General features: G+C 42.4%; 1 protein-coding gene across 2 annotated transcripts in view; it reads left to right on the plus strand.

The window, feature by feature from the left end:
- Positions 1–10,208: 10,208 nt before the first annotated feature.
- LOC144692928 (serine palmitoyltransferase 2-like) overlaps positions 10,209–20,745 on the plus strand; it is a 137,642-nt gene continuing 127,105 nt past the window's right edge. For both annotated transcript variants that reach the window (XR_013579428.1, XM_078562082.1), the window contains exon 1: positions 10,209–10,359. Coding sequence is in view for 1 of the 2 variants with exons in the window: in XM_078562082.1 (XP_078418208.1) it covers positions 10,225–10,359 (135 nt within the window). In the remaining variant the exon portion in view is untranslated. The remainder of the gene's footprint in view (positions 10,360–20,745) is intronic.

The following is a 20,745-nucleotide window of genomic DNA, read 5'->3' on the forward strand; positions in this document are numbered from 1 at the left end:
GTGGCTCACAATGATTAAAGAAAAAGTGGTAAGCCTGAGGATTGGGAGCAATTTAGAACCCAGCAAAGGGGGAACCAAGAAACTGATAAAGGGAAAAGGGAATATGAATGCAAACTAGCGAAAAACATAAAGGCAGACCATAAAAGCTTCCTTGGTTGGGTATGTGAAAAGGAAAAAATTAACTATGTCAAATGTGGGCCCATTACAGGTGGAGAAAAGAGAATTTATAGTGAAGAACGGGGAAATGCCAGAGGAACTAAACAATTACTTTGTGTCTGTCTTCACAGAAAAAGATATAGAAAATACAACAGAAATCTAGGGAACAAAGGGACTTGTGAAACTGAGACACTGAAAGAAATTAATATTAGTAAAGAAGTAGTACTTGAAAAGTTAACTGGATTAAAGGTTGATAAATCCCCTGGGCCAGATGAGCTACATCCCAGAGTGCTGAAGGAGGTGGCTAGAGAGATAGTGGTTATCTTCCAAAATTCTATAAATTCTGGAAAGGTTCCTGAAGACTGGAAAGTAGCAAATGTAACCCCACTATTTAAGAATGGAGGGAGGCGGAGAATGGAGAACTACAGACCTGTTAGTTTGACGTCAATAGCAGAGAAAATGTTTGAATCTTTTATAAAGGATGTGATAACTGGACACTTAGAAAGTAATGGTAAAACTGGGCAGAGTCAACTTGGATTCATGAAAAGAAAATCATGTTTTTCAAACCTGTTGGAGTTTTTTGAGGATGTTACTTGTAGCATAGCTAGAGGAGAACTAGTGGATGTGGTGTATCTGGATATTCAGTAGGCTTTTGATAAGGTCCCACACAGGAGGTTAGTAAACAAAATCTGAGCGCATGGGATTGGGGGTAATATAACTAGTATAGATTGACAATTGGTTAACAGACAGAAAGCAGAGAGTAGAAATAAATGGATCATTTTCAGTATGGCCGGCTGTTACTAGTGGGGTACCACAAGGATCAGTGCTGGAGCTACCCACAATCTATATAAATGATTTGGATGTGGGGACCAATAGTAACATTTCCAAAATTGCTAATGACACAAAACTAGGTGGGAATGTGAGTTGTGAGGAGGGTGCACGGACTTGGACAGGTTAATTGAATGGGCAAGAACATGGCACATGGAAAATATTGAGCCATATCATCCAATTTCCAGGACATTGTGTCTGGAGAGTACCCCAAAGATGTGCTGGGGTACATCCCCCCAGAGGTTCCCAGGTAAACATTGCACAGCAATTGCTCAGGAGTTCAAACTTCCTTTAGACAATTGCCCTGCACTGGGAACCATCTGAAAATGCGATTCAAATCACAAACTTTGGATGGTTCCGACCGTCATACAGTAGTTACCCAGAATAAGTTAGGAGAATTAAAACCACTTCTAGCTCCTGGGTAACTATAGCATTGATCTGCCCTGAACACCCTCTCCCCCCTACCATGGTGCTCCCTCCTACCACCCACGGAACTCCCTCCACCTCCCCAATACCCCTCCCAATGGGACTCCCTACACAGGACTGCACCCATCCCCCTCCTCCAGTACTTGACTACTCTCTTCTCCCGACCTGATCCAGCCCATTCCTCCCCCGTAGGCCCGACCACACCACCCCCCCTCACCCAGGCCTGACCCAACCTGACCCGACAGCCCCAACCCCGGACCCAACCTGACCCAACCACCCACCAAATCCTACCCACTTACCTTCTCCCTGGCTTGTCAAAATGGCTGGACCATTAAGCTTACTTGCTTTACGGCAGCTAATGCCATGAAAAAGGGGGCATGGCTTACTTGTTTTCTATTGGGCTGCCCTCGACGTAGGTCTTGGGAACCCGCTGCGTTACACAGATCTCGCCGACCTAAGTCAGAAGGTCAGGCAAGATTGGAGAGGTTGGATTTCAAGGTAAGTCACTACAAGGCAGAGTTGCAATCCGACTCAATTGCCGCTCCACTGAAAGTTACGGACCAATGTGAATAAGTGTGAAGTTATCCACTTTGGCAGGAAAAACAGAAAGACAGATTATTTCTATGACAGTGAGAGATTGGGAAGTGTTGATATCCAAAGGGATCTGGGTGTTCTTGTTCATGAGTCAGTAAAAGACAGCATGCAGGTGCAACAATCACTAAGGGAAGCAAATGCTATGTAGGCCTTCATCACAAGGGGATTTGAGTACAGGTGTAAAGATGTCTTGCTGTAATTGTATAGAGCCTTGGCGAGACCAGACCTGGAGCATTGTGTACAGTTTTGTTCTCCTTATCTAAGGAAGGATATACTTGCCATAGAGGGAGTGCAACAGAAATTCACCAGACTAATCCCTGGGATGGCTGGATTGTCTGATGAGGAGAGATTGAGGAAACTGGGCCTGTATTCTCTAGAGTTTCAAAGAATGAGAAGTGATCTCATTGAAACTTACAAAATTCTTACAGGGTGTAACAGGATGGATGTAGATAGAATACCTGGCTGGTGAGTCAAGAACCAGAGGGCGTAATCTCAGAATAAGCGATAGGTCATTTAAATCTGAGTTGAGGAGGAATTTCTTCACTCAGAGCAAGGTGTATCTTTGGAATTCTCTACCCTAGAGGGCTGTGGAAGCTCAATCATTGAGCATGTTCAAAACAGAAATCGATAGATTTCTGGAGACTAATAACATCAAGGGATATGCAAATAGTGCGGAAAGTGGCGTTAAGGTACATGATCAGCCATGATCTAATTGAACGGCCGAGCAGGCTCGACAGACTGAATAGCCTACTCCAGTTCCTATGTTCCTTTGTGGGATTCGGTTAGTCAGTGGATGGTCTATTGAAGTCTGCAGAGGAATATTGCAACTAGTCAGTCCTGTGCCTTTGCCACGATGCATTTCACCTCCTATGGGTCCAAATCAACTGTAAATGGTTTAGAACTAGTGCCAATGTCACCTGAAACTCAAGTACAAATGGTGCTCAATTCCCTGGTTTAACCTCATTTGAGTAATTATTCACAATTTCAAGTGCAAACTCAGATGGAACTGGAGATGACCCAAGGAGCTGGGACAGAAAATTGCATGAAAACAAAATTTAAAGGGGTGGGGCAATTAAAGGTGAGTGTCACAATGGAGAAGAAAAATTCAGCAACCTTTTAAGAGGCATCACAACTCGTCGGTTGCCTTTGCCAAGGACAAAGTGGCTGAGGATTAGGAAATGGTAGGCTCCAACCAAACAAGATTTTGTCTTGCAAAGGGTGTTTGGAAATTATGTTTTATTGGCATTTCACTATTAGATGTTTTATGTCATTGCATAGTAACAAAATTGACCCTCATATGTCTCAGGTCAGTATATAAGGGGCATGAAAGTGCACACCTCACCCCTCTGCCACCAAAAATCATGATAGTGCTGTATTAGCCATAGTCTCTCAGTCTCTCTCAGAGTGTGCCCAGAATTAGTACCCAGTTCAATAAACATAACCAGACACCATTAACCATTCAGAATGCTGTAACCCAAACAGCGATAAATCAGAAAACCAGTTCTCGCTCGCTCATTGAAGCTGAATTATTTTCTTATGAAAACAAAGACAAATAACTCTCAGCTTTTCAGGCAGATTTTAAGGTGTGTCAACCTCGCCACAATTTCTCACAGTTTTGTACAGCAAACTGGTCAGCCACACCTTTGTGTACCGGAGATGAGATACTGGTTTCATATAGTGCTAAATAGAATGAACTTTAATCTGCTGAATTATCACCCAATGCTTGGGAAAGATAAAACTAACACTATATGGCTATCATAATACCTTACAGCCTTACCGCTGCAGTCACTATAACTCGATATATATTTGTGTGTGGTTTATAATTATAGGTTAGTTGAAAAAAATATTCTGGAACTTTGTACATGGATCAAAAATATCTCATGGAACTTCTTCCTGACAGCACCTAAACTTGAGAAACATAGGGCGGAATTTCATGCCCACATCATTACGGGGGCGGGGCCGTTAAATGGGGCAAGCCGTTCAAAAGTCCATTAACGTCAGCGGGACTGTAAAACCCTGCAGGCGTAAAATTCCACCCATGGAGTGAAAAGGGATGGGGGAGAGAGAGGCAGAGTCAGAGATCATAAAGAAGGAGGCCACAGAGAGAGAGAGTGGGGGGGGAGAGAGAGAGAAGGGTGAAGAGAGAGAGAAAGAGGGGAGAGAGAAAGAGGGAGGGGGAGGGGGAAGTGGGGGGGAGAGAGAAACACAGACAGGATGACAGAACATGGAGGAGGAAACAGTTGCTTGGAAGTACAGAAATGCTTGCTGAAAAGAGAAGACATGTTGCCGAGACTTTTCATCTTGCACTCATCAGGACGAATGCAGGACTACCAAATTTCAAATGGTGTGCAAAATCTGGCCAGATATTATTAAGTCCAGTCCATAAACGATTCTTGACTTTAGCTTCTCTTTTCATTCCCAGGAGGTGGAGGCAGGATTGAGTCGGGCTGCCGATCTTGGAAACAGATGGTTGGCGGCCATGGGGGTGGGCTGGTTAGAAGGCCCACCTCAGTTCCACAGAACAGTCATACTGGACTCGAAATGTTACCTCTGTTTCTCTCGTTGAGATCCTGCTCTTTATTTTTCTCCCAGCTTCTGAAATTCTAACCACAGGATCTTAAATAGTTCTTTCTTATGTCATTGACTTCCACATGAACCATAACTTCTGGCTCTTCTCCTTCCCCCTCAAAATGTTCTGATCAATAGCTGAGGCTCCTGAACAGACTGCATTTCCTACATCCTCCAAATCAGAAAATGAACCCTTTGGGCTGGATTTTCACTACTGAGGCAAGTAGCTCCAGTCAGGGAACTTCCTAAGATAAAAACAAAAAGCTAAAAGCTACTGCGGATGCTGGAAATCCAAAACAAAAACAGAATTACCTGGAAAAACTCAGCAGGTCTGGCAGCATCGGCGGAGAAGAAATCAGTTAACGTTTCGAGCCTTCATGGCCCTTCGGCAGAACTGAAGCATAGTTAGGAGAAGGGAGAAATATAAACTGGTTTAAGGTGGGGAGGGGGGGTGGGGGGGGGGGGGGGAGAGAGACGTTGAGGGTGTGGTGATTGTGGAGATGAGCAGATAATCAAAAGATGTCACAGACAAAAGGGTCAAAGAGGTGTTGAAGGTGGTGATATTTGTCTAAGAAAAGTGCTAATTAAGAATGGAAGACAGGATATTCAAAGTACAGCTCTAGTGGGGGTGGGGTGGAAAGACTAACAAGGTTTTAGTTTTAGATTTAAAAATAATGGAAATAGGTGGGGAAAGAAGAATCTATATAAATTATTGAAAAAAAAAAAGAGGGGGGGGTGGAGAAACGGGGTGGGGATGGGGGGAAGGGGAGTTTAAGATCTAAAGTTGTTGAATTCAATATTCAGCCCGGAAGGCTGTAAAGTGCCTAGTCGGAAGATGAGGTGCTGTTCCTCCAGTTTGGTTGGGCTTCACTGGAACAATGCAGCAAGCCAAGGACAGATATGTGGGCAAGAGAACAGGGTGGAGTGTTAAAATGGCAAGCGACAGGGAGGTTTGGGTCTTTCTTGCGGACAGACCGCAGGTGACCCTATCATGTTTCTGGGCTTCCTCTTCCTCTTCCTCTTCCGCTTCCTCTTCACCATGGATGTCCAATCCCTCTACACCTCCATCCCCCACCAGGATGGTCTGAGGGCCCTTAGCTTCTTCCTTGAACAGAGGCCCCAACAATCCCCATCCACCACTACTCTCCTCCGTCTGGCTGAACTTGTTCTCACACTGAACAATTTCTCCTTTAACTCCTCTCACTTCCTCCAAATAAAAGGTGTGGCTATGGGTACCTGCATGGGCCCCAGCTATGCTTGTCTCTTTATGGGGTATGTGGAACATTCCTTGTTCCAGTCCTACTCCGGCCCCCTCCCACAACTCCTTCTCCGGTACATCGATGATTACTTCGGTGCTGCTTCATGCTCTCGTCGGGACCTGGAAAAATTTATTAATTTTGCTTCCAATCTCCACCCCTCCATCATCTTCACATGGTCCATCTCTGACACTTCTCTTCCCTTCCTTGACCTCTCTGTCTCAATTTCTGATGATAGACTGTCCACCAATATCCATTACAAGCCTACCGACTCCCACAGCTACCTCGACTACAGCTCCTCACACCCCGCTTCTTGTAAAGACTCCATCCCATTCTCTCAGTTCCTTCGCCTCCGTCACATCTGTTCTGATGACGCTACCTTCAAAAACAGCTCCTCTGACATGTCCTCCTTCTTCCTTAACCGAGGTTTTCCATCCACGGTCGTTGACAGGGCCCTCAACCGTGTCCGGCCCATATCCCGCGCATCCTCCCTCACGCCTTCTCCTCCTGCCCAGAAACATGATAGGGTCACCTGCGGTCTGTCCGCAAGAAAGACCCAAACCTCCCTGTCGCTTGCCATTTTAACACTCCACCCTGTTCTCTTGCCCGCATGTCTGTCCTTGGCTTGCTGCATTGTTCCAGTGAAGCCCAACCAAACTGGAGGAACAGCACCTCATCTTCCGACTAGGCACTTTACAGCCTTCCGGGCTGAATATTGAATTCAACAACTTTAGATCTTAAACTCCCCCTCCCCCCATCCCCACCCCGTTTCTCCCCCCCTCTCTTTTTTTTTCAATAATTTATATAGATTCTTCTTTCCCCACCTATTTCCATTATTTTAAAATCTAAAACTAAAACCTTGTTAGTCTTTCCACCCCACCCCGACTAGAGCTGTACTTTGAATATCCTGTCTTCCATTCTTAATTAGCACTTTTCTTAGACAAATATCACCACCTTCAACACCTCTTTGACCCTTTTGTCTGTGACATCTTTTGATTATCTGCTCATCTCCACAATCACCACACCCTCAACGTCTCTCTCCCCACCCCCCCCCCACCTTAAACCAGTTTATATTTCTCCCTTCTCCTAACTATGCTTCAGTTCTGCCGAAGGGCCATGAAGGCTCGAAACGTTAACTGATTTCTTCTCCGCCGATGCTGCCAGACCTGCTGAGTTTTTCCAGGGAACTTCCTGACTAGGCAGATCCACCTCGGTTTAATGGGCTCAGTTATACCCAATTTTAGCCCCCAGGAGACAGGGCTGGGATTGAGTCGAGCCTGCCAACCCTGGAAGCAGAACGTAGGTGGGGGGTGGGGGGGCGGCAGGCAGGTGCCAAGGTGAGCTAGTTGTGAGGCCCACCTTGGTTCTTTAGGACTTTATCTCAGTTGTATTAAATGAAGTTGGGCCCTCTACTCATCACCCTACACAGCCCTCCACTCCTGCCCACTCCCCATGCCACCTCCTTGCCCCCATGGCCTCCATGCCCTCCATGCCAACTCCACAACCCCTCCAAAGCCCTTCCATGCCCTGTGTGTACTATGTACAGAGCCAATGAGCCATATAGTAACAATAGCAAGTGTCAAAATGCTAAAATAAACACCCATTCAGAAACATTTGAAAAAAACTATTGTTCCTACAACCCTATAAAAATGTCAATCAGACACTGAGTCAATCAGGCAATGATAGTATCAATAACAGAAGCTTTAACCAATTCACATTTCTTATTCTTGTCCAAATAAACATTCAGACATTGACAAGAGGAGCACAGAAAAATAATTTATTATAACAACATATAGATGTCAATCAGGCAAAGTAAACAATTCAGTTGTCAAAACCAAAACTCCTGCTGAGCTAATGTATGTGTAACTCTTGGAGATCAGCCAAGCATTCATAATGAGGCCATCTGGGAACTGTTTCAGTTAGGCAGACATCCAGGTTCTTCACCTGTGCTCATTATGACATTGGAATACCTCAAGTTCCATTCCAGGGCACACTTCATCCTGACTTGGACATATATTACCATTCCTTAACAGCATTGTTGGCATACCTTGACCTCATAGACTGAAGAAAGAGGTTCACCACCGCAGTCCCAAGAGCAAATTAGTGCTGAGCAATAAATTTCAGCCATGCCTGTGATTAATTTATAATGCTTCCTGTTTGAAACCTCTGATAATGTATAGTTTTGCAGTAGTTAGCCAAGATTAAATCCTGGAATGAGATTTAGCAATTCTATGAGGCAAAAGGACTAACAACTAATCCTAGATTACAGAGTGAAGGAAGAATGTATACCACCCAATTTTTACAATTAGTCATACGCTTATCAGGATGTACCTAGTGTTTTGCTGATGCAAATATTTTACAAGAACCCTGCTAACATTTAGAGATAGACATTTTCGAGTTAGTCTGAACACTTCTGATGGTTTCCAAACTTCTAAAAAGCCATAGAAAAAGAAATCCCTAAAGTAATTGGCAAAATTACAGGAGGAAATAGTCAAGTCCTGCAAATATTCTAATTTAATTCAGGCTTTTGTTGTATGAATTGGTCTGTCAAAGGACATCAGTCAGTAAGAGGGAAGTCACAAGTGTTATGGTCCCAGCTGATGTTACTACTGGATGTCAGATCCCAGGGTGGAACCCGGCTTGATAGATCCTAACTTTTATTTTTTGTTTAGAAAAGTGGAGGGTGGCTACTGAACAGAGTCAGAGAAGTTAGCTGATGAATTTTGAACAAAAGAATAAAATATTTATTAAGCAGAAAGAGATTAACTATATTACAATACTCCTTCACCCACCTTTACAGATATATACAGATTCATAAGGATATCATAAGTTACAAAAGCTATCTTATACTCTAATGTTCACAGTAAGTACACAGTCCATGTAAACCAATAGGCGACCTGTGGTCAGGCACACCGCACTCTGAAACCAAGTGACAGATGCCACCCCAAACAGATAACATGGATCCCTTTTCAACTCCCCCCAGACACTTGTCACACCGTGAACCAACAGGCCTCATTGAACTGTCTGTCACATGAGGGTTTCCAATATCCACACTAAAAGAACCCACTATCCCAAATCATCCCTGCCATTCAATACGATCATGGCTGATCTCATTTCGGCCTCAACTCCAATTTCCCGCCCTCTCCCCATAACCTTTCAACCCGTTACTAATTAAAAATCTGCCTAGCTCCTCCTTAAATTTATTCAGCGTCCCGGCATCCACTGCACTCTGAGGCGGTGAATTCCACAGATTCACGACCCTTTGAGAAAAGTCATTCCTCCTCATCTCTGGTTTAAATCTACCACCCTTTAGCCTAAAACTATGGCCTCTCGTTCTAGGATGCCCCGCAAGGGGAAACATCGGTTCCACGTCTACTTTGTCTATCCCCTTTAGCATCTTATATACCTCAATTAGATCTCCTCTCATCCTTCATAAATGTCCTTTTCTTTTGTTGAATGTATATTTTAATTTGGGATTTTTTTCTCTATTAGTTGAGCTCCTTTTAGGGGCCACGTAAATTTGGTTTACTGTCAATGACTTCAGGGTTGTTAGAAAAGTTGAAGTGATTCAGACAAAAACACAAATTAGAGACTCTCGAGAGGCACTCAGAAAGCAACAGGAAACTGAAGAGAATGGGAAGAAAGGTTGGGAAGAACGGCAGCATATTGTAATATCCGGAACAAAATGTTTCCTACGTGCAAAAAACATGGCAAAAACTAGGGAAATTCCCCTCTGGCATTCTGTGGATGAATTTTTGAAGGATAAATTTGATGTGATTTTACATCTGAAATAACAGTGGAAAAATGGCCAGGGTGATTTAAGTATTTGTCCAGCATTGACCATCTGGCTCCTATTCAATGACTGAAAACCTAGGCCACCCAGAGGTTACTGGAGTTCATCGGCGGCGGGAGGGCGGGGTCACGGAACGTGAAGCGATTCCCCGCAGGTGCACGTGACGCCAGAACGCGGCTGGCTATTGGTGCAAGGCTGGGACATGACGTCTTTCCGGTATTTGTCGATCAGTCACTCCTTCGTTCGCTTGCAAGCCTTCCAGCTGTTTTGGGCATTTCCGCGGGCAAAGGCCCCTGGTTGGGACAACGGGAGGAAAAAGCATCTATTTTATTCCGCTTGACTGGGGGGGGGCGGGGGAAAGCGGAAAAGGCGACGAGAAGTGTTAACGGCAGGAGGGCGGGAAAGATAGCGATCGAGGGGAGAGCGGACCGAGTAGGGGCAAGGGCAGAGCGGACCGAGTAGGGGCAAGGGTAGAGCGGACCGAGTAGGGGCAACGGCAAAGCGGACCGAGTAGGGGCAAAGGCAGAGCGGACCCTGTCGGGTGGAGTGATCGGGGGCAGAGGTGGGGTTTGAGGCAACCGGGCAGGTGAAGAGGCGGGCGGCATGGAGAGCAAGCTGGCGCCCAACGGGGACATTTACAGTACCGTCAACGGTTTCATGGAGAAAGCGCACTCGGAGGGCAAGGTGTCGGCCAGGAAGAACGGCTTCGTGAAGCCGGCGTTCGTCCAGAACGGGAAGGTAAGGCACAAGAGATGGGGAGGGGAGATGGGGAGGCGGGCGCCAGACCGTCCTGGACAGGTGTTGACAGGAAGGTGTTTGGGGCTATTGAAGGCGGGAGGGGGGTAGTTGCCCTGAGTTGGGCATGTTGTGGAGAGAGGGGTGCCCTGGGGAGCTGGGATGTGTGCATGTTTTGCGAACCACCCAATGATCCAAAGATACAAATTTGAACCCTAGACTGTGTAAACATATGTAGCGGATTAGGCAGAGTTTGAAGGTAATAGCTCGGCTTTGATTATGTTAACACTTGTGCTGCACAGTTATTTACCATTGTAGCCACTTTTGTTTAAGTGCAACTTTTCTGTGAAATTCTACCTAAGACTGAACCAGCTAAAGCAATTCGGACAAGTTTTATATTAAATGATCTACAAACTTGTCTATAAGAAAGCAATGCTGTGGCTTTTGAGAACGAACTACTGTTTGAGATACCCATTATGAGTAAACAAAAACAAATACCTGGAAAAACTCAGCAGGTCTGGCAGCATCGGCGGAGAAGAGCACAGTTGACGTTTCGAGTCCTCATTATGAATAATTTGGTTCATTAAAATATTAACTGTCTCAGTTGAAGCTCTCCGAATCACAAGACGGCATTTAGTTTGTTGTCTAGTTCTTTGCTAGAGCAATCCCATTGTTCTATATGTGTCCATGATCTTTATACACCTCAGTTAAATCTCCTTTTCAAAGAAAACAAATCCAGTCTATCTAATCTTTCCTTCATAACTAAAATTGTCCATTCCTGTCAACAAAGGCATTAGAGAGGCTGTTGAAAGGATTCAAGAGAATGGATCTGGGATGAGGAACTTCAATTACTTGGATAGATTGGAGAAAAGGAGATTTGATCGAGTGGATTGGGAAAAACTGTTCCTGTTAGTGGAAGAATTGAGAACCAAAGGGCACCTATCGAAGATGATTGTTTCTTCTGCCAATGGCAACATGAGGAAGAACTTTTACACAACAAGGGGTTATGATCTGGAATACACTGTGTGGGTGCAGGCAGATACAACTGAGACCTTCAAAACTGAAATGGATAATTATTTTGAGAAAAAGTTTGTATGGTTACAGGGAAAAAAGAGGGGGAATGGGGCTAGGTGAGTTGCTCTTGCAAAGCTGGTAGCGGCATGACAGGTCAAGTGACCCCTCTTTCTGTGCTGTAACCATTCTGTGGCTCTATATGCTGTTTATTGTGAGCACATTCTTCCTGTAATGCGGTCACTAGACTGTATGCAGCTACGGTCTAACTTGTGTTTTATACAGTTCTAGCATTGCCTGCCTGCTCTTATACTCCCGGCCACAGCTGATAAAGGAAAGTATTCCTTATATAATAAAAACAGAAAATGCTGGAAAAACGCAAGTCTGCAGCATCTGTGGGGAGAGAGAGATAGAGTTAACGTTTCAAGTCCGTATCGCTCTTCTTCAGAGCTGTATCTCTCATGTCATCTTAACAAACTTTATCCACTTGCCCTGCTAACTTCAGGGCTCTGTAGACATACACCAAAGATCCCACTGCTCCTCTACACTTCTCAGGATCCTCCTATTTATTGTGTACCCCTTGCCTTTTTTGTCCTTCCCAAATACATTACCTCACACTTCTCTGGATTGAATTCCATTTGCCATTTTTCCACCCACCTGACCAGTCCATTGGAATCTTCCTACAGTCGACAGCTTTCTTCCTCACCATCAATAACATGGCCAATTTTTATATTATCTGCAGACTTCTTAATCATACTCCCTACATTTAAGTGTAAATCAATGATATATAACCATAAGTAGTAAGGGATCCAGTACTGAGCTCAGTGGAGCCCTTGTGTAGAAGCAGAATTAACAGCATGTTGCCTGAAATTAGAATTTATAGTGCTGTTGCATTGCTTAAAAGTAAGTTACTTTGTCCTGCAATGATGATAAAACTCTGAAAGCTCCTATATGTAAAACCACGTGTCTCCAAATGTTTCCCATTTGACTAGAGAAAGTGTTTATTATTTTTTATTTGTGAGCCCTCAATGTGCACATTTAACCTCTTTAACAAATACAGCAATTGTTGCTGTCTCTTTAAGATTGGTACACACTTTGTCACTTGGCTGGACCACTGTTACAGATATTTACTGATATGACCTTAGTTGGCTCTGATACCACGCAGTGAACATTTCTGTTTGTTGAATGTATAATTAAATGTGATGTCAAAAACCTGCAAGTGATAGTCAAGAACAAGGGAATGGGACAATTTGGATAGCTCTTGCAGGAACTGGCACATGTATAACAGGCCGAATTATCTTCCTGTGCTGTAAGATCCTGTTGTATTTCCTTCCCATAAAGTTAATACGTCACATTATTGTACTTGTGTGGGTGGGTTCTTTTTTGTAGGTTATTGTTTCATGTTATTAACAAATCTAATTTAAACTTAACATTTTGATGTTTCGTACCCTAAGTCTCTCCCATTGTCAATTCTGCCATTTTTATAATTGCTAAGATCTAACTAGGCAGAAAATGAGCATGAAGCAAGACCAGGCCAAGGCCTTAGTGATGGGAAAGAAAGTAAAATATCACTCCCTTTTTTAATAGCTTTTATGCCCAGCTTATTGGGTTTCTTTGACAATTTTCAGCCTTTTTGTCACCTGAGTCCCCCTTGGGATCTGGTGTCTTCGGAGCTCCATGATATTTCCAGACGCTAATAGTTCCTGTGGTGTTAACATCAACTAATTCAGTCCCAAATTGAAATATTCTATCTTTTAAGGACTCACTTGTTGGATACGTCCATTAACTGTACAGGTGCTCTGTAGAAAATGCAATATTGACACCGTAATCCAGGAAGGCATGCTTCACAATTCAGTTGCAAGGTTTCTTTTTAATGTTTACTCAGGATTACCCTGTCTGAGAATGGTATTTTTGCATTTGTCAGAATTTGTAGTGTAATTTATTCTAAAACTGGAACAGGAGCCCTTTCAAAAAAAAATGCTCAAACACAAACAAGAATTTAAAAATGGGAATGCGATGCAGTGTTACCAACCTTGACTAGAATTCGGGAGGGATTGGTGACAACAGCTGCACAACACACCTAAAGGCTTATAAAAGATTTAAAATTGCAACAGGAATGGAGAATTGGAGGGACAAAGATTCATACCTGCTAATTGTAAACAATTGCTGCAATGTTATGAGCCAGTTTAAAAGTTTTTTTTGTAAACAATTAATTGATTTTGTTTCTTCATGTAATTGCACTCTTGGTCTGTGTACAGTTCCGCTTTGTTTTTATGCATATAGCTCTTTGTCACAGTTCTGTGTGTATTGTTATCCAGCGCCTCTTGGCATCCAATCTATATATCAGGTTGCTGAACTTGTTCTGTGATTGTATTGAGTGTGTGATTATAATGCCACACCCAGAAACAGTTTAGGAATGGCCCAGCTAATTCCTGTACATCATTCAAATTTTGTATTACCTACTAAGATATTGTGTAAAAGATTCTTTTTAAGGCAATGAAAATTTCCTGGGAGAGTGTTTTGTTTGTAAGATGAAACAATTTGTTCTTGCAGTAACTATATGGAGTTTATTTATTATACCCACTTCTAGAAGGGTTATTGTGTGCAAAACTGTCTGTCTGGATTAGGGTTTAACAGCTTTTAATTAGTCAACACATTTTATGCTTGGTGACTAGCATGGCAGTGTCAGTTTTGATTTACAATTGCCTTAATTCAGTATAATGCTGTGACTTGTCCTCATATTAATAAAAACTCATTGCTAAAATTTGCAAATACAGCACAGCACTGCTATATAGCTTTATGGAGCAGAGGCACATGTCACTTTTATTCACCTTACTTGAAAACAAGCTAAATGGAGACAGCTTTGCTAATTAATCTAAAGAATCAAATAACAAGTGTGGGAATTTTCCAGCATAGATTGGAATACAAGTACAGTTAAGAATTCTAAACATAATGACCATAAATTAATAATTAACCAGGCTATTTTGGATCTGGTAATGTGTAATGAGGCAGATTTAATAAATGATCTGAGTAACCGATACCCTAGGAAGCAGTGACCCTAATATGGTAGAATTTAGCATTCAGTTTGAGTGAGAAACTTGGGTCGGAAACAACTGTGCTAAACTTAAATAAGGGTAATCACAAAGGAATGAAGGCAAAGTTAGCTGGACTGGACTGGGATAGGATTTTAGCAGAAAAAACGGTTGATGAACAATGGCAGATGTTTAAGAAAGTAGTTCATGATTCACAACAAAGATGTATCCGAGATTCAAAGAAGGGGATAAACCAACCATGGTTAACCAAGGAAGTTAAGGATTGTATGCATTTTCTTTTAACTTGATAGTATGGTGGCAAAGATTAGCAGTAAATCAGAGGAATGGGAAAGTTTTAAAAATCAACAAAAGATGACCAAAAAAACTAGAGGCAGAAAATAAACTGAGGGTAAACTAGCAAATAATATAAAAATGGACAGTAAGAGTTTCTTTTAAATATAAAAAAGAAGAGAGGCGCCAAAGTGAACATAGGCCCCTTACAGAATGAAGCTGGAGAAATAATGGGGAACCAGGAAATGATAGAGAAGCTGAATAAATATTTTGCTTCAGTCTTCACGGTCGAAGATACTAACAGCATTCCAATACTAAATAATCAAGGGGCAAAAGAGGGGGAGGAAATAAATGCAATAACTATCACTGGAGAAAAGCACTAGGGAAACTAATGGGGCTAAAGGTCGATAAGTCCCCTGGACCTGATAGGTTGCATCCTAGGATATTAAAGGAAGTAGCTGCAGAGATAGTGAAGGCACTGGTAGTAATCTTCCAAGAATCCTGATCTTGGAACACTGCCAATGTAACATCCTTATTCAAAAAGGGAGGGAGGGAGACAAAAACAGGTAACTATAGGCCAGTTAACTTAACATCTGTCATTGGGAAAATGTTAGAGTCTATTATAAAGGATGTAATAGCAGAGCATTTAAAAATGCATAATCTAATTGGACAGAGCCAGCATGGCTTCATGAAGGGGAAATCATGCTTGATATGCAGGTTAAATGAGTGGGCAAAAAAGTGGAAGATGAAATATAATGTGGGAAAATGTGAGTTTATGCACTTTGGCAGGAAGAATAGAGGAGCTGAATATTATTTAAATGGAGAAAGGCTTATAGCGCACACGGATTTGGGAGTCCTTGTGCATGAACCCCAAAAAGCTAACACACAAGTTCAACAGATAATAGGGAAGGCGAATGGAATGAAGGCCTTTATTTCAAAGGGAATGGAGTATAAAAATAGGGATGTCTTGCTAAAACTATACAAGGCACTAGTTAGACCACACCTAGAATACTGTGAACAGTTTTGGTTCCCATATCTAAGGAAAAATATACTGACGTCGGAGGCAGTCCAGCGAAGGTTAACTAGGTTGATTCCAGGTATGGAGGTTGAGTAGGTTGTACTCATTGGAGTTCAGAAGAATGAGAGGCAACCTTATTGAAACATATAAAATTCTTAGGGGGCTTGACAGGGTAGATGCTGAGAGGTTGTTTTCACTTGTGGGAGAGTCTAGGACCAGGGGGCATAATCTGAGTAAGGGGTGCCCATTTAAAACAGATGAGGAGGAATTTCTTAGGCTGGTGAATCTGTAAAATTCTTTACCACAGAGGACTGTAGAAGCTAGGTTGTTAATCTATCTCAGCCTTGAATCAGTAAGGGAATCAAGGGTTATGGGGAAAAGGCAGGAAAGTGGAGTTGAGGATAATCAGATCAGCCATGATCTCATTGAATGGCGGAGCAGGCTCGATGGGCCGAATGGCCTACTTCTGCTCCTACGTCTTATGGCCTTATCTTTAAGCTTGGTGCTGGAATACATGTTCAGAAATTACTCTGTAAATACTAAGACACAATGGATATTTTCCATTGTACACGTTCCTAACTGTCAAAAGATGAATGACTCTCAAGGGGCAAGCATGGTAATTACTAGAATATAATGGGTACATTAAAAAGTCCATTATTACAGCTCACCTCCAATCACCAATGATCTCGTAGATTTATCTGAGGTCTCCATTAGAAAATGGATCAATAATTTGTGAAGCAGTGACTTCCATTGCATATCACCCAGGAATAAAGGCATTCTGCCTCAGTCAGACTCAACAGTGAGAAGTTTCATTCCTCACTCAGCAAGATTTCATCATTTTGTACAGAATTCTTGACTAGTAAATTCTAATCCTAGATTGCCTATTCCTGGAAAACTGGTTTAGATCTTAATGGTGGTTTCCTTATGGATGTTCAGTCAGTGGCAAATGTTAGTCATCTTAAATCTCATCACCTGCAATTGCTACCAGATATTACTCTTTCATATGTGTAATTTGGTGGACTGTCAGTCAAATCTGTTGGGGTTGGAGTAGCTTCACATGGTGCGCTTTTGCTGATGGCTGAAGAGACCAATTCATGAGGCAGATTCTGCCACAGTTGTCACATATGAAGTGGTTATCAGGTGGTGGTGTGGATTATTTTTGATGCTGGTACTTGCCAAGGTGCTGTAGCCACTGACTGTTGTGTAGGTGCGTGCCTGCCTGCAGTGATGTTGCCAATTTTCCCTGACGCTGGCTTGTCTCCTAGGTGCTAAAATCAATGTTTAGGGCCTTCATATCATGCAAACATCCTTGAAACAGAGCTTTGGACATCCTACCGATCTTCTGGTTCCAGCTACCCTGCTGTACAGAAAATCTTTGCGGTATGTGGCCATCTTTCAACCTACAAAAGTGCCAGGGCTGGCGAAGTCACTTCTGCTTGATGAATGCCAACATAGTTGGGAGCTTTGCCTTTGAGGAGACTGCCACACTTGTGATTTCTGTCCTTCCAAGAGATGTCCAGAATGTGCAGCAAACAGCGAAGATGAACTTTGTTGAGCTTTCCTTTCTTGATAACTAAGTTGTCCATGCTTCAGAGCCATACAACAAAGTGCTAAGAACACAGGCCTCATAAATCATCAGCTTGGTCCAAAGAGTCAGCTTGATATTCCATGTTCATTTCATAAGTCAACTAAAGTGGTATGTGTGTATTGAGTCCTGCATTAAGGGACATTGTCTGTCAATGTGGATCCAAGGTAACAGAATTTGCTAACTGCTTCTCGTCGGGGCGTGGGGGATATTTAGTGTGATCAGGGGTGAGGTTGTGACACCCTGTCCCATAACTGTGATTTTCTTCAGGCTTATAGTGAGGGGTGTGTGTCCCCTCTTGGCATTAATGAGAAGGCCTTTGCTAGGTTCATGCTCACAGATGGAGTGTATCCAGAAGCGCATGAGGTTTCCATACTGGTAGATCTACAGTGGACATGATCTTATCTGCACGTCAGCTACATGAGAAGTGTAGGGAACAGGATATATCTCTACCTTTCACAGATCTCGCTGAAGCTTTCAACACTGTCAACAGGGCAGGACTTTCCAACATTTTGGGGAGAATTGACTGTCTGCCAAGGCTCCTCCATCTCATCTGCTCCTTTCATAACATATATTGTACTGTCCAGTTTTATGGCACCACTTTGACAGTTTCGGGGTGAAGAATTGAGTGAAACAGGGTTGTGTCCGAGCCCCACTTTACTTGACATTGTCTTCTCCACGCTCTTGACTTTTGCCTTCCCCGCAGATATGGAAGTTTATCTACTTAGTTAGACAGCAAGTTCTACAATCTGTCCATACTGAAAGCGAAGACAAAGTATACGGCATGTATTGATCAGAGAACTCCACTACACTGCTGCGCCAGTTGCTCACCTTGAAACTCAGCAACAAGACTCATGCCTGTAACTTGTTCTACCAAAAGTATCATATAAAACCAACAGCATATTATTTGGGTCTGGTTATTGGAAAGTAAGTTGTTTCATCATATTGGCTCTTCTAAGTACAATTGTTGACACTGATAAAACAATGTGTGCTTGAGATTGGTTCCTTCAGAAATCCACATTAAAATAAACACCTTCATTTAAGTCATTTGAGACATTCTTAATTGTATATTTATCAATGTAAAAACAACCCAGAGAATTTATTGCTGATCATTTCTAGGCCGTTTCTTGGCACATCGAGAATAATGGCATCAGTCTTTCTGCTGCCACTAACTCTGCTTAAAACAGGAGCTAATTTGGCCCTCTGAATTTCAGTGACTTGTATCAATTTCTGTTAAATATTCTGTGATCATTACAATTGTAGAGATCACATTCAGCGATTTCAATTGTTTTTTTGTCAAGACTCTAAATCCAGTGGATTTAACATAACCAAAGAAGATTGTAAACATATATGTAGCCAGTCCTCAGGACCTGAATTCGATTGCAGCTTTGTTGGCCTTCTTAAATATTCTTCATAATTTAGACCACGGGAATAAATAGCGATATGAAGACCAAACTTAAAAAATATTGTATCCAGGTAAATAGTTGAAACATTAAGAAAACATCAAATTAAAATGCCAAAGTGAATCTTTGAGATCCCTCTTTCCATATATAGGTGTATAGATGATAGTATAAGTGGAATTTTATTTTGGTGCTGCAATATTTCTATTGAAAATTTGTATGAAATCGCCAAGTGTCACAGCGAGACATTGTATAACTTGAATTGCCCTCCTATATTTATTTTGTTTCTTGCTCTCATCAGTGTTTCTCTTTCTTTTCTGTTATTTGTCCTTGTGACCCTTAGTAAAGCCTAGAATAATTGTGGGCAGCTTGCTTATTAAAAGAATCGTGAAATATTTGAGTCAGATACCAACATGTTCTTTAAAAAAAAAGGTCTTGCAAGAGGCCTACTGAGCAGGAAGGTTGTGGGTTCAAGTCTCACTTGAGACTTAAGGATGTAACCTACCCTGGCATTTAAGTGCAACACTGAGAAGGTTATGCATTGTGACAAATACCATACTACATGTTAAACTGAGACCCTGTCTCCCTTCAGATGAATGTAAAATAAATCATGCTACTTGTTTGAAGAAGGTTGGAGATTTGCCAGTGTTGTGAGCAATGCTAGCAGACGTTAACCGATATTTATCTAGTTGTGTTAACTGTTGCCTTTGCCTAAAAGCAGTGACTACACTTGGGCTTTGTATACTCAAGATCCCCCAATTGCCTCAATTTTTAAAAAAAATCTAGCAACTGTGTTTATAGGTAAATGTGTCAGCTAGGGTACTGCAAACAGCGACAAGATGGGTGACCAGGTTTTTTTTTGGTGATGGTTGAGGGGTGAATGTTGGCCTGATAGCTGCAAGAACTCCCTACTCCTTGGAAAAGTACCATGGAATATTTATCATCCACTTGGACAAGCATTGGGCATCAATTTATTGTCTCATCCAAAAGACATTACCTGTGACAATGCAGCATTCCCTCAGTACTGTTGAAGTTTCTACCTGGATTATGTGCTGTAGTTCTGGAGCGGGACTTAATTCTCAGCCTTCTGAGTTGGAGGCAACTTGACTAAAAGAGCCCTGGCCTGTTGAGCCTTTCCTAATGGTTCTAACCTCTAAATTCTTTTGTACAGGTTGTGCGGTTAATATAAGCATACAGTATCCTAGGCTTTTTTTAATAGGGGTGTAGAGTTTAAGAGCAAGGAGATTGGCAAACTTGTATATAATACTGGTCTGGCCTCAGCTAGAGTATTGTGTCCAGTTATAGGCCCACACTTCAGGAAAGATGTGAAGGCATTAGAGGGAGAGTGCAGAAAAAATTCACGAGAATTGTTCCAGGTCTGAGGAACCTCGGCTATGAAGGTTGGAGAAACTGGGACTCTTTTCCTTAGAGAAAAGAAGGCTGAGAGGAGATCTGATTGAGGTATTCAAAATCATGAGGGATCTGGACAGAGCAGATAGGGAGAAACTGTTCCCACTCATGGAAGGATGGAGAACAAGAGGGTACAGATTTAAGGTAATTGGCAAATGAAGCAATGGAGATATGAGAAGAAACTTTTTCATGCAGCAAGTGGTTAGGATCTGGAATATACAGCCTGAAAGTGTAGTGGAGGCAGATTCAATTGAGGCACCCAAGGGGGAATTGGATTTTAATCTGAAGGGGAAGACCTGGAGAATCAGCATAGACACAATGGGCTGTAAGACCTGATATCTGGTCTAAAGATTCTTTTGCCTCTACTCTGGATGTCACTGGCACAATAACTTGGATGAAGTTTCACCAAATGTGATACACTTTTTATTAAACCACTGAGCAATAGTACATACTCAATACCAGTTGCTTAGCTTCCCTGCAAGCTGGAGCCTGTCTCAGTGGTCAATCCGATGATGAATTCTCCATACGTGTCTTCTGAGCAACTGACCAAATTGCTGTAACCACAGCAGTCAAGATGGTACTGTGGACTCTCTCATATATGGCACAGGGCCATGGCAAAAAAAAGGTAAGGTAATACCTTTT

Source organism: Cetorhinus maximus, chromosome 18, assembly GCF_964194155.1.
Source record: "Cetorhinus maximus chromosome 18, sCetMax3.hap1.1, whole genome shotgun sequence".
Classification (NCBI taxonomy): Eukaryota; Metazoa; Chordata; class Chondrichthyes; order Lamniformes; family Cetorhinidae; genus Cetorhinus; species Cetorhinus maximus.